Here is a 15,120-nt window from a genome sequence, read left to right as displayed (position 1 = left end):
TGTCCTGCCTTGGAGGGAGGCTGTCACCCGGGCTTGAAACTCTCCCAGCCAATCGCCGTTCATAGGGAAGGAGAAATTAGCTGACATGGGCGGGGACAATTGGTCCAAACCCAGGAACGTTTTTCATGGAGCGAAAAAAAACGCGTAGCAACCACAATGAACGGACCAACACAGGTTTGAGAAGACGTGGAGTTGACGCGGTTTTTCTGCTAAAACTCGAAGCTTTCATGAAAAATCAAAAATTTGAAGCGGGGCAAAACCATGCCAAACCTCCGTGAAAAAATGACCACAGAATCCTTTTCTTTGGATGATTCCCCCATTGAGACTGTGTCAGATTTGCTTTAAGTGCAGTTTCCATCTAGCATTATAACCTATTTAAACTTTAAATAATAAATGTTGAGTATATCCAGATACACTGCAAGGAAACACATTGTAAACTTAGGATGGCTGATGCTGGACATTTTTAGTCCTAGAATATTATATACAGCGGAAATTAGTAGTAGAGCAGAGCTATCATTTTCCACTGCGCAGCAATTTCATTATTTTCAAACATTTGGGTGGGTTTTTAAGTGTCTCCTTGAAATGTCATCTATTTTTCATTTAAATCCTGGATATCGGAAGGAACTAAAGGTTAGGTTTTTAAGGTTTTGTGGAATCGTACCATTCTGAACTAGACCACTGGGCACAGCGAGGAGCGGTACAATCCCTTTATTTGCCTGACCAGATTGTTTTTTAGCCCTGACCTGGATAGCCCCAGGCGAGCCTTGATCTCATAAGATCTCAGAAGCTAAGCAGGGTTGGCCCTGGTTAGTATTTAGATGGGTAACCTCCAAGGAATACCAGGGTCATGACATGGAGGTAGGCAATGGCAAACCACCTCCAAACGTCTCTTGTCTTGAAAACCCTATGGAGTTGCCATAAGTCAGCTGAGACTGGAATACACACACAAAAATCTGTTTTGGCCTTCCGCCAGTCCATATGACTAAGGGTATATGATGCGGTTCTGTGTAAGCTTTAGCTCAATGACCTAACAAAGAGCCCATTCCTAAAGGGAGGGGGGCGAAACTCCTCTGGAGCTGGCTTGACCCCGCATTGGCGTCTGGGCGCCACTGGCCCCTGCCGCCAGCGCAGCCACTCTGGCAGGGCTTTCCCGACTCCTGGCCGCCGCAGAACTGCCCCCCCCCTGCAGGATTGGGTTGTTTGTGCTGGGAAGCATTCCCAGCCAAGTTCAGAGAGTGCAAGGTTCTCTTGCTAATGCCCTTGAGCTGGATCAGGGACTACATGCCATCCCTGGAACATTATCAAGGGCTTTTGCACAGCCCTCTCTGAACTGTGACTAGAATGGAAGAGTGGGATGAAAAGTGGAGGAATGCCTTGCATCGACTGGGAATTAGCTTAGCTGTTCTGCAAAAAGGTTTCTTGAACATTAACATTTTGACATGAAAACCAAAACTGAAAATTTTGCTCTGCCCTGATCAGTTGATGCTGTAATTCAGTCTGTGTTGCAGTTTAGCTGTCTGAAGACTTTGAGAACACTGTTTTAATTCCTAGTAACAAGAATCCACATTTCCAGCATGGAAATCTTGTGCTCTTCCATTGCAGCTGATCTGTCAGGCTATTGTCAACATTTATTGACAAGATAATGAAATGTGATATTTTAATTATTGCGCTTTGTTTATTTAAAATATATCCCATCTTTCCACAAATATTTGTGCCAGACACTTAAATCTACCAAGGGATAAGCTTTTTTAAATTGAGAAGCTTTAAAGGCCAATCCTGAATGTGGCCGGACTGTCAGATCCATTAGGTTTGTGCAAGGGCAATAGTAAGAATAAGCAAGGACATCACAAAACGTGTTTTCTTTCATTGGATAGCTGTTAGCTTGTTACCTTATGGTTTACATTTCTTTTAATAGTTGGTAAAATTAAAAAAAAAAGACAATTTGGGTAATGATTGCTCCCTTAAGTATGTTTAAGCTATCAAGAACCAAGTGAAAACAGACCTGTCTCGTTGCAACCTGCTCTTTTTATTCTGCGTTTGGTTCACCATAATCGCTCTCTTGTTGCCTCACTGCTAATTAAAGAAACTCCCAGAAGACAGTTTAAGTTAACTGTCTTGCTCTTACCTCCACTTCCCTCCTCATGAATATATTTCTACAAGAAAAAAAATAGAATTGGGCTTCTGATACTGTATTGTATAATTGTGAAAGGCAGACTGACAGCATTAAGGAAAGCAGTATACATGCTGTAAAACGGACAGGAGAGGACTCTTGCGTTCCATAATAATAATTATGGACTTTGCACGAACCTCACAGACACCATCAGCTTTTTAGCTGTCTAATTATCTTGGCTACATAACTGGCCATTATTTACAGTACTTACAACATGATTGGTGTACCGCTGATGCTATGAACTCCTGTCTGTGGTTAGTACCTTGCTCACCACCAGCAGTAAGGAACAATGTGCTGAAGAGCTAAGGCCAGGCAGTGTGTCCTTGAGGCAAAGCCTGCTTAAACAGAAGAAACAAAGACCAACTTTTGTGTGTGTGTTTCTACAGGAGAACAGATTGGCAGAGAGCCAATTGTAAATTGTGTTTTTACGAGAGAACAGATTGGTAGTGAGCCAATTGTAAATTGAAATTCAATATATGATTAATGTATATAAGTGCATTGTTTGCTGCCACCCTTGCCTTTCTCTTTTCCTGTCCAGGAAATGCATCTATTCAGGAGCAGAAATCTTACTGAGATGATAGAGGCGTGAAAGTGTGAGCCTAAAGCCAGTGGGTTGTATCCTCTGCATTAAATGGAACCTGTTGGAAATGGATCTTCCTGCCCTTTCCCGCAGCAACTTCTTGTGACACTCCCCAAAAAAGGCATTATCCGGTTTCTTGTACAGTTAGAAATCAACATAGGTCAGGGGACTGAAATACGGAGGGACCTCAGGCAAGATTGGCTCTCTCCTCCCTCTAACATCAGCTCAGCATCCATAGAATACAACCCAGTATTGTTAAACGGGGAGGGAAGGCAGTATGGTATAGCCTGATCTCATCAGATCTTGGAAGCTAAGCAGAGTCAGCCCTGGTTAGTATTTGGATGGGAGACCATCAAGGAATACCACGGTTGCTATGCAGAGGAGGGCACTGGCAAACCACTTCACACACACACATTGTTAAACAGGGTTAGTGGAAAAGAATGTGTCCTATAATATCCTGTCTCCTATAGAGGGTAATAACTTTTATTTAGTATCCCACTTACCTTCAACTGTAAGGTATACTAGTGTATTTAATAATCAGAACTCAAGGCAGTTAAAGGTCAAAAAACAAAACCTGTGAAAATGTGTACCAGTAAAATAGACTTAAAACCAGCATAAAATCTCAGTTAGCAGGTAGTGTAGCTTTCTGTTCAAACAGCAGTAGATAACAAAGACATCTTTAATCATAAAAGCATGGTGGAGAATTAACAGTTACTGTGGAGTCAGGTTAGGTCGTTTAGGGGCGGGCTCCCTACGTATGCAGACAAGAATTAGCATCTGATTCAAGAGATGTTTGGAGGTTTTTTGCCATTGCCTGGCTCTGTGTCATGACCCTGGTATTCCTTGGTGGTCTCCCGTCCAAATACTAGCCATGTCCGACCCTGCTTAGCTTCTGAGATCAAACGAGATCAGGCTAGTCTGGGGCTATCCAGGTCAGGACTGTCCTAGCATAAAGGTTACAAAAATAGTAGAGCAGCAGTGACTTGCCTTGTATTTTCTCTTAGGGAACCGAAGACTGTGGCACAAACCCATATCCATTATTATTACATTGTAGAGAGAGCCACAGTTTTGGGTAGAGGCCATTTTACATGTTGGAGGAGCCAAATTTTTAAGAAGTATGTAAGAAACTGTGTTATCATATTACTCCTGGTACATTTTTATATAAAGTTTGATTTCCCTCATGCACTGTGTTTTTACCAGGTATATGATAAAAAGTGCATGTGTTAAGTGCCATCAAGTTGCTTCCAACTTTTGGCGACCCTGTGAATTAATGACCTCCAAAACGTCCTATCGTTAATAGCCTTGCTCCGGTCTTGCAAACTGAGGGCCATATATGATATATTCCTAGGATGGTGGTGGAATTATGCACATTCTCATGCTGAACCTAACCACAGAGTGTAGATAATCTGCTCAGTGGGGCTCTTGCAAACCCTAGACTTGCAGGAAAATCTTGTTTTGTTATATCCGCCTCTTTTTATTTTTAAAAAAAGTTCTACAATGCTCCAGTCTCACGAGAGTACAATATGAGACCATGGCAGCCTCATCAGCCACAGACAGTATCACAAATGTTTTCTGTGGTTACCTAGGCGATCCAAAATGGCTGCTGAATTTTCATTTTGAAATTTGAGATGTGTCACGTGGGAAGGCAAGAGGGACAAAAAAAAGGAAATGCGTGGGGAGTAAAACTGGAGGGATTGTGGTAGGAAAGATCGTTTTCTATGAGTGATATAAAGGGGTGCCATATATTAGACAGCCAGTGTGGTATATTGATTAGTGTGTTGGGCTTAGATTGAGGCTCAAATCCCTGCTCAGCCACTGTGTTTACTGGGGATCCTTGGACCAGTCACTGGCTTGGCATATCTTGACCGCTCTCAAGATTGCTGAAAGGATAATGTGGGTATTGGGCCATATATACTGCTCTGAACGTTTTGGAGAGATTGTGGGAAGGGCCGTGGCTCAGTGGTAGAGCATCTGCTTGGCATGCAGAAGGTCTTAGGTTCAATCCCCAGCATCTCCAGTTAAAAGGGACTATGCAAGGAGATGATGTGAAAGACCTCTGCCTGAGACCCTGGAGAGCCGCTGTTGGTCTGAGTAGACAATACTGACTTTGATGGATCAAGGATCTGATTCAGTATAAGGCACCTTCATGTGTTCATGTGTGTTCATTTATGCAAGGTGTTTGGTTTGGTCAGTTAACCAAGCAGAGCAAGTGGATAATCTTTTCCGTAAGATGTATCTCACTGGTAAAAAGATTTAAAAGATAAGAAACATCCATTACATATGAGAGATTCTTTATACATTTGTCAACATTTTGCTGAGCTTGAATCATATTGCTGAATGTGATTGTCAGCTGGCTCTTTTAATCTGTTTTCCCACTGGCTCCTTGGGTAGGAATAAGCTATGCTTTGCAAAGCATGCAACACAGTGATATGATAAAACAATGCTTGTTCATGAGCCAGAATTAGAGCACAAAGCTCTAAAGCTTTCTAAATTGTCAGTGTCTTAGTCTGAAGACAACAAAATGAAAAATTGGCACGTTGTGCCTATAGTCGTTCTCCTTAAAGGGAGCAGCAAGCATAGTTGAAATGAAGGTACATTGCCAGAAGTCTCCCTTTGCTAAATAATGTAATAAGGATACAAAATCCTGGATAGCAACCAGTATGAGAATAATCAGTGCAGCCTCCATGGGTGTATTAATTGTTCAAACTGCTTAAGCAGCAGCCTTGAAACCAAGTAGTAGATATTTTAAATGACCCTTAAACAGCTCTCACTTTATTGGAGCACAGGGCTGGAATAGTTGTAATGCACTGTGCCCTTTAATCCCATATGTACCTTACTAATGAGTATGTTGAAGTGGTGTGTGTGGGTTATTTGTTTGTTTTACTTGTCATATTACCAAAAACACAGTTGTTATTTATACCATGGTATAGGATAGGTAGACACTGAGACAGTGGGTAATGAGAACGTTTATTAAGTAATTAAATATTTTAAAGCATAGTACCGGTATGCATATTTAACTGGGCGTTTGTTAAGCAGATACACTTTCTTATTGCTTTCTTTGGTGTTAATGTGACTGCGGGAGGTGACAATCCCTGACCCAGGGCTCTCTCCCAATCAATTTCATGTAACCAGTTTCTCTTTCTCCAGTCTCAATCCCTAGTTTAGTTCCCTCAGAGCTTTGTTTCAGTTCCTCCAAAGTCCTCATGTTGGCCAGGCTGTTCCTTGGGTTGTTCTCGCTCTGAGGAGAGGGCATTTTGAAAGCTGGGTTGTTCTCACCAGTTGCTCAGGGAGGCAGGAGTAAATTCATCACTTCCTGTCTCCTGCATGGGACCCTGTCTCTCCCCCCCCCCCCCAGTTTGTTTCCTGGCTTGACAGGGAGAGCATGGAGAAATAGTTCTCAGCCCAATTGAATTTTTTCTTAGAATTTATTTTTCCAACTTCCTTTTTCTCTTCATCTAGCCCACTCTCTCCATCGGTCTTCTTAATTGCAGCTTGAGCCCAATTTTTTTCTATGCTCTTTCCTCCTCTCCCTCCCTCCTTTCCCATGGAGGGCTTTGAAGAGCAGCAGGAATCCAGTGTTGATGGGTTCCTTCAAAAACCAATGCTGATTCCAGGCAGGTCTCTGCAATCCCAAAAGGGGAGACATCAGAGCCGAAAGCTACAGCAACTTCAGAGCTGCAGGAGAGAGGAATGGTACCAAAGGGAAAGCATTGGCTGGAGCAGCCTAAAAATGGCGTGAAAAGGGTGCATAAAGGAATCCTAGATCTCAAGTTTGTGGCACACAAGTGTTCTCGCATGGAGTCACTACGATCTGTCACAGAAGCCCTAACACCTGGGGGTCTTCATGACCTGCACAGATCTGACAGAGGCCTACCTGCACATTCCCATCCATGTGGGTTATTGCAGGTGTCTCCAGTTTAATAGCGAGACCAGCATTGTCAACTGAGAGCACCCCCCTTCGCTTTCGTCTTCTTCATCAACATCTAATCAGCAAGTACCACTTTTTTTTCTCCAAGTATCACCATCCCCTGTCGGGATCTCATTTTTCCTGTAGGATGCAGTCCATCGGCACCTGAAGGTTTCCACATTGTGGCACTAAGTAGCAGCCATCGCAACAATTATACTTAGGATCACTGGGTGATCCCTGATGAGACATCCTCATAGTGACCAGTTCCTCAAGGGGTTGATTTAAACCAGCCCTCCCATAGTAATAGATTCCTGTTATGGAGACTACACATAGTACTTTCAGCACTTACATCCACACCATTCGAACCCTTGAGGGAGGTGTACCCAAAAATGGGTGCGTGTGAAGACACTGTTCCCAACTGCAGTAACTTCAGCCAGGAGAGTATTGAAGTTAGCAGCCCTATCACCCAGGAAAGGACTTCATGTTATCCACAAGGTAAAGTTGATGCTACAGCCTGATCCCACCTTCATGCCAAAGTTAACTCTCTCTTCCATAGGAGATAGGAGACCCACCTACCATCCTTCTGTCCTCATCCTGAGAATACCAAATTTTTTAAAAATCAGATTATGTATTCATTTTGCTGATGGCACCGAACAAAGGCAACAAGATGTTTAGGGCAGCGATCAACTCTAACCTAAGGCAGACCATCTCTGAAGACTACAAGGCAAGGGACACTCAGGTTCCTCTGGGTGTCACAGCCCATTCGATTCAATGCACGGCTACCAATGCAGCATTCAGCCACCAAGCTTTGTTGGAGAGATTTGCAAGGCAGCCACATGGTCCCCCATTTCGACCTCGTAAGATGTTACAGCCTTAACTCCTCTTCTGCCACATGTTTGGTCACAGGGGGCTACACAATGTGGTGGATGACATATAATATCCGCCCGGATGAAGGGACACTGCTTTAGGAAGTCCCTTTCAAGATGCCCTTGGTGTGAGAACGGAATCCTTGTTTATAAGAAAAGCAGTAGAGGATTAAATTAGGGGGGGGGAATCATGATGATAATTCAGGAAAAAGGGAGAAAAGGCTCCCCGTAATTCCTTTTTGAATTCCCTGTTTTTAATGCTAGGGGAAGTTCACTGTACCTGTGTGCATACCTTGTTTGAAAGTCGGCTGTGTAAATTAATATGACTGTCATAACCTGCACTGATGAGATCTGAAATGCTAATGAGCTTTATTGGCATAAAAATAAATAAATACATATTGAGGTTAAAAGGAGGTTTTAAGATTTTGAGCAAGTCTCTTCCTTAGATCATATACAAGGTTTAATTTTTTAAAAAATAAGTCCCAAGAAGCTAGCAACCCCTGCAGTAACCTGAGGATAGCTGTCATTTAAAAGAAATCTAACTAGCTCCTTATCGGTGCCACCAGGGCAATCCTTCAAAAGGGGTTCAATGATCTGTTCCCGTAAGGGTGAGCCATGCTCACAGTGTAGCAATACGTGGGCCACGGTTTCGACTTGTCCAGAGGCACAGGAACATAGCCTTTTCTCGTAGGGGACCTTGGCATATCTGCCTATGGTCCAGGCCGTGGGGAGGAAATTTAGACGAGCTTGCATAAAAAGGCGTCTCAAGAAAGGGGGGGTCAGAGTGTAAAAGTAGCCAGGTAAAGAGCTCGGGGTCATATAGATACCATAAGTTAAAGGTGAGCAAGAGCTTGTAGCTCTAGCAAGGAGCATTTGTTTCCCAATGTCGGTGATCCTTAGTTCTAAGATTCTGAAGGCTTGCGCCTCATTTAAGGGGAGTAGTGCCTCAAAGGACACCCTATGGATTTAATTTTATCACTGATGGTCTTGCTCCAGGGTGAGACAAAATGGTCTGATAGCATATGCCACATCAAACTCAACGGGGGTGGCTCTATAGTGGAGCCTCAACCAGAACTTAAAAATAAGCAGCCAGGCCCTGGTTTCTAAAAGATTTAGCCCTGTCTCTAAACAAAGAGCGGGGTACGAGACACAGTTGGGAATTCCCAGTAGTCGTCGCAGAAAAGAAGACTGGGTGGACTCTAGCTTCTGGTTGTGGATTGCCCCCCAAATAGGGATTCCATAGAGTAGCAAGGGGAGCAGCTTCGCTTTATAGATTCTAAGAGCGGCTGGCACGTATTGACCACCCCTGGAATAAAAAAATTTCACGACAGCGCCAGATCGAAGTCTCATGGTATTAATAGCCTGGTTGGACTGTCTGTTCCATTTTAAATTGCTCTGGAAGTTGACACCTAGGTACTTATTTATTTCTATGCCAATAAAGGTTTGATTTGATTTGATTTGATTTGAAATGCTAATGAGATTTCTCTTGGATTGCAGCTTCTTTGCCTAGTTATTTGGACACTCTAACAACCCTCAACGAAGTTTGCCTTAGGCTTGAATAAACCCGATGGCGTTCTCTGAATTATGTGTTGGTAATTTAGGATTACAGAGCCCTATGGCACTGTTCATCCTGTTACTATACCTTCCTGGAAAAAGATTTAGAAGGATTTTTAGCAGTCACTTCTTAAGTTACAGCATTAATAATAAACACATGCTGTCACCATTATCAGTAGAGTCAAAGTAAAGCTGCATGTGTTTACTCTTTAACAGCGAAAGTACAATCGAGCACTACAATTTATTTTGCATTTCCCCTCCTTTGCTTGAAAACATGTTCAGTGTTTAAGCTGGTGTCTGAGTTTTAAACACAGAATTATGGCATGGCCATAATTCAAAGGTGCCACATGCTGTCCAGTCCTGTACATATGTGCAATCTCATGAGTCACAAAATTTTAACAATCTTTATTTCTGAAACGGCATAAACAAGTTTGCATATTGCAGTCTGGATTGGGCCCTTCATGGTTGGGCCCTGATGTAATAGTACATTCTGAGTTTCTTTCTGATTTCCCAGCGCTCAAGGCAGATATCTTATAGTTGCATTTGTCCTGATCTTTGAATTATTCAGTTAGCTGTGAAACATCTTCTAAAATGGCTTAGCCAACAATTGGGAAAAGTCCTCTTAAATAATCCTACCTTAAGCAGCTTTTGGAACTCCTGGGCTGTGTGGAAGGAAAATTCTGTTGTGTGGCTGCTTGCTATTCTTCTGTTGCCCTCTTGTAGGATGGGCAACACAAACATAAGAAGTTGACCCAACTTGGTTCCTCTCAGGTACTGCCCCAGTGGCATGAGAAGGATCCACATTGCAAGAACTCACAGGATACCAGCATAATGTGAGAGAAGAAGGTCAAAACTTTGTCGATACCTGCAGAATGGTTTGTTTGTTTTTTAACCTGGATCTTTCTTCACCCTCCCCCATCCACTAAACTGTTTCCAAATGCTGATCCACTGGGATATAAGAGCCTGCAGCTTTGATTGATTTCCTTAGATGCCCTATTTGTGGGCAAGCATTCTAAAGATTTGAATTAAAATTCAGGGGGGGGGGGGAGAAAATGTAGCCTTTCTTTTGGAAGCTGTAACTAGGTGCCTTTTGAAAACTGTTTCCATTGAACATGGAGCTGTTTTAACCCAAGGCCAGTTTTTTGGCATTGCAGAAAGGTTTTTGCATGGCAGAAAACCTTGTTTTTGCTCTGAAGAAAATAAATGCACAGTAGCCTTGGGTGGCATTATTCCACTAGAGTTAAAATATTGAGCTGGAGAGAGTGTGAAGGGAAACCTTTTGCAGCTCTGAAGTCCGTAAATACGAGTCTGTGTGAAAACAGATTAAAAACTATGGATTATTAAGAGGCACTGTGTAGTTTAGTTTTAGTTCGTCCCACCTCTGTTGAGTGTTTCATGGGTATTACGGCAGAGCAAATTTTTGTGCAGAATTTGAGCTCTAATTTATGTTCAAATTTTATTTTTCTCTGGGTTATCAACAGTCAAATACTTCTGGATATGTATATATTTATAGAGCTCATCTGGCTCTATTATCTCAGTCTTTGCCCCAGCATTGTGGGAAAAACAGTATTGACCTATCTTATAGGGTTGTTAGGGTAGCTGCATGTCAAGGGTTAACATATGTGAAGCACTTTACCCTTCTAAGGTGGTTGACGGTAGTGTTATGTCTCTTGTATATTGAAACCCCTGAATTTTTGCAGGGTTCTGTCTAATGTTTCAGTAGTAGATTCAGTCCCTTTAGATACAGAAGTTAGTATTTAACTGAGGAACCTACAAGTCTGAAAAACTGCACTCTAACCTTTCTTCCTATGTCAAATAAACAAGTGCTGTGCATAGCCCAACAATGCTGAGTAGGCCACAGAGCTGTAGGTTGTTTTCAGAATTTTATTGAGACCAAGACTAACCATGCACACTCTGGGTCAGATTTAAGCCAGTTTACTATGCGCAATAGCACACTACACCAGCAGTGCCAAATAATGAAGTCACGGTGGCAAATAATGAAGTCACAGCATACAAAACAAGTCATATTGCTTCCTCCATGGGAATTAAAGATACTAACTGAAGCGATAGGGTGGTCAGCTGGTCTCTTCAGAGACAGAGAGCATGTCTGGTCTCAGGGATGGCAAGGACAATTGCTTCTGCTGTGGTTGGGGAGTGTAGAAATAAGCTGGGATTTTTGGGACTGTATCTTTTTCTCTTGGAGGTCATTGAGCATGGGTCCATACATTTGGTGGACCTCTGGCTGGCCACTCACTTGGGAACAACGTGCAATGTGTCATAGGTAGACAGTTCCTTTTGAGTGACCAGCAGCGAAACAATACCTTATTGACCTTTCTGCGGTCTTAGATGTTGTTGGTAATGTGGTTTGTGCAGACACTTGCTGGACTGCTCCGTACCTTTCTTTTTAGGGACCAAAAAGAGTACAAGTAATAGTTTTGCATGCAAAAGTTGATGCCTCATATTAAGAGATGGTGGAGTTATTGTAGTGGACTGGTCATCTTGTTTTATCATGGCAGTTCTGCATATTGAATGATTCACAAGATGGGTTGCTTCTGCACACAAACACGTTGTGGTGATTAAAAAAAACGTATCAGATCTACCCATAGCACACAAAAAGGTTGGCAATAATTTTTATGCTCGTGCAGTTTTATGGAGGAAACCTTTGAATAATATTATTGTAAGCTGCCTTGAACCATAACGAAAGGCAGGGTATAAATGTATTAATAAATAAATAAAATACACCTGCTTTTCAGCCACCTTGGCTTTGCTTTTTGATGAGGTAAGCCAGATGGCAGGTATTTGATTTTTGGTCTTTAAACACCTTCCAGCATGCACATCAGGTGAGGCAAAAATAAAATAGTACAGCTGAGAAGAACTACCTGGTGTCCTCACAGGTTACCCTTGTTTATGTCGCTGTTCTTGTTTTCCTGTGTCATGGGCACTCGCTAAAGGGCTGCAGTTAAAAACTGTAAAGAGAAATACCAATTCAAATTCTAAGGCACTTTATCCCTCAGGGAGTTATAGGATTTTATTTTTCTTGACATTTTTGCTTGTTCCAAGGGATGGCTTCTCCTCAGGAGAAATGTTTTACAGTTGTTACTTCAGAAGACCAAGATTAAACATGGTGCAGATTCCTGTGTGTCCTTTCTTTTGTTGTTTACTGTAGCATAAATTCATATTTTTTTTGTCTTCCATTTCCGCAGTCACCGATGAAGACACAGTGAAGAGATATTTTGCCAAGTTTGAAGAGAAATTCTTCCAAACCTGTGAGAAGGAACTTGCCAAAATCAACACTTTTTATTCAGGTAAGAGGTTTGCCTTCAGTTACTGAGGGGAGAGTGAAGAGCTCTTCTGTACTTTGTTTTAATCTCACCTCTTCCCAAGCTCTTGGCAGCAATTGCTTTAGAAAACAACGACAATAATATATGCCATTAAAACGTACATTTTATAGAAATCAGTTTACACCCAGTAAACCATGAAATTAAAAGCCCACCTAAACACCTTACAGTGCTTCTGGAAATTATTCGTGTTCAAAGTAATGGACCCCCAGAGCCAAAAATGCTCCTCATTTGTTGGGAGGGGAATACCTCCATGTGCTCTCTGGCTGGGAGGTTTTTTGTAACAAAAGATTGCAGGTGGCATTTGAAATGAAATGGGCTGAAAATGAATTATTTATGGAGCAAGATCTCAGGGACTGAAGGTTTTGCCTGGTAGTTGAATTTTCCAAGTATATGTACACTTTAAAAATATGTCATTGTACAACATTTCTGGCTGCAATGTTGATTAAAAATCTGGTAAATCTGCCAGTTGCAGAACAAAGCTTTCAGACATCCAGAGCTATATGCTCCATGACAACAAGCCACTCTCAAGTCAACCCCCCCTCCCCTTTGTCACTTTACATCTTTGGTCAAAACCATAAAAACTGCTGGTCAACATTTTTTTTAATTACTACTTTCATTGGACTTTATACGCTTTTTCCAGTATGTTATCTAGGATTTCCATTAGGGTAAAATCTCTTGTACTTCCATGGGAAACTTCAAAACGTAAAGAGTTTAAGTCTGCTTGATTAGAGAACATGCATTTTCCTCCGGTGACCGGAGGGTAATTTCCAGCTCTGGATTTGTGCTTTCTTTCTGCAAGAAGACATGGTTCAATGGTGAACACCAGTGGGAAAGGCTTTCTATCTTTGGGGGCAAGCAGTATGATTCATTAGGAGGTCTGTGAAGTTCCTATTTCTTTTAATCAAAACTTTTCTTATCTTTCTTATCTTTTTTTTAATACAAGTTTTCAATCCATAGCTAGGAGGAATAATTCTTTTTATTTTTCTTTGACAGGCAGGCTTCTTTTAACAAACAGAAAATGATAGGGGAAGCATGATGCCCCCCCCCCAGCCCTAAAGTCAGGGTTGAACAGGTGATCGGTAGTTTTTAAAGAAGAGTTCATAGAATCATAGAGTTGGAAGGGACCACCAGGGACATCTAGTCCAACCCCCTACACAAAGCAGGAAATTCACAACTACCTCCCCCACACACCCCCAGTGACCCCTACATGCCCATAAGATGGCCAAGATGCCCTCCCTCTCATGATCTGCCTATGGTCATAGAATCAGCATTGCTGACAGATGGCCATCTAGCCTCTGCTTAAAAACCTCCAGGGAAGGAGAGCTTACCACCTCCCGAGGAAGCCTGTTCCACTGAGGAACCATTGTTCCCCTCCCTCATCCTCTTATGGAAATACAGGACTTGAGAAACTGCACAACTACCCTTCCTCCTTCTGGTAGGCAAGCAAGAAAAATTGGGTCAGTCAGAGGAGAGCCTTCTATCAGCCCCTTAGTTCCAGGAGAGGTGCCTCTACAAAAATGCGGCTGCTGAGTTGCAGTGCTCTTATCAAGCCCAGCTGGTTGACGTGGCCAGGGTGGCAAAGCATGTCACATCCACATCTAGTCAGGAGTGAGTAAATTGCTGTGGAGCTGGGCATTCCTTTCCCACCCTGGCCACTCTAGTTCTCTCAGTGCAACAAGGCAAGCTGGAACACTTAGGGTAGTTATGAGAGTGCTGGAGCCACCCAGAAGAAGAAGAGTTGGTTTTTATACCCCACTGTTCTCTATTTTAAGAAGTCTCAATGCGGTTTACAATCCCAATCCCTTCCTCTCCCCACAACAGACACTGGGTGAGGTAGGTGGGGCTGAGAGAGTTCTGAGAGATCTGTGACTGGCCCAAAGTCACCCAGCAGGCTTCATGTGGAGGAGCAGGGAATCTAACCCGGTTCTCCAGATTAGAGTTCGCTGCTCATGTGGAGGAGTGGGAAATCGAACCCGGTTCTCCAGATTGGAGTTAACCATTCCACAACGCTGGCTCAAGAGCACAGTTGCAACAAAGAGCCATTCAGTTATGAAATTCAACCTTTCTTAGCTATAAAACAGAAAAAGGTAAAATATAAAAAATCTTTTTTTAAAAAAATGGAATATAACTTTTTCTAACACTTTTACATCTTCAGTCACAACTCATGGGTAACCATCTTTATGTAATGGACTTTTTGAAGACTTTCCAGTAAAGATTTAGAAGCATATTTCTGTAGATAGATTTATGTATGGAACCAGGCAATACTATGATTCCCTCTTTCCAATTCTGATTCTGCAGTTCTTTGCAGAAGATACTCGCGGGTTTTCCAGAGCACCAATATCAGATTCGTGTGCAAGTCACTGATGAGAGCGCGAGCAGGATGTACCCCTGCCGAATCCGTTTCTGATACATTGTAATGTAATAAAGTTGGTTGCACTATTAAAGCATTGCACCTGTTATAAACTATGAAGGGCAGTTAAGGAACTTTCCAAGGAAAGGTTAACAAGGCATCTGCCGAGGATGATTTTGAGAAAGGTTGCCGTGTCCAGAGGCTGGAATTACAGACCATCTACTATGTCTAAGCAGAATCTGAACCCAGGTTTCTCCCACTCTGATTCTTGCATACGACATTGCCTCCCTCCCGTGCTTTTTCGAATTTTGTGGCCAACACCGTTCTTTAGTTAACATCTCTTTTCTCATTT

At 42.4% G+C, this 15,120-nt stretch overlaps 1 protein-coding gene across 1 annotated transcript in view; it reads left to right on the top strand.

Moving 5' to 3' along the window:
• The window catches only part of XPR1 (xenotropic and polytropic retrovirus receptor 1), a 159,405-nt gene that overhangs the window by 79,092 nt on the left and 65,193 nt on the right, over window positions 1-15,120 (top strand). Inside the window, exon 3 of the mRNA XM_056844010.1 lies at window positions 12,281-12,382. Coding sequence (XP_056699988.1) covers window positions 12,281-12,382 — 102 coding nt within the window. The remainder of the gene's footprint in view (window positions 1-12,280; window positions 12,383-15,120) is intronic.

Source organism: Euleptes europaea, chromosome 2 (assembly GCF_029931775.1).
Source record: "Euleptes europaea isolate rEulEur1 chromosome 2, rEulEur1.hap1, whole genome shotgun sequence".
NCBI classification, from domain to species: Eukaryota; Metazoa; Chordata; class Lepidosauria; order Squamata; family Sphaerodactylidae; genus Euleptes; species Euleptes europaea.
The sequence above is the reverse complement of the archived record's forward strand: the minus strand, read 5'-3'. Positions and strand labels throughout refer to the sequence as shown.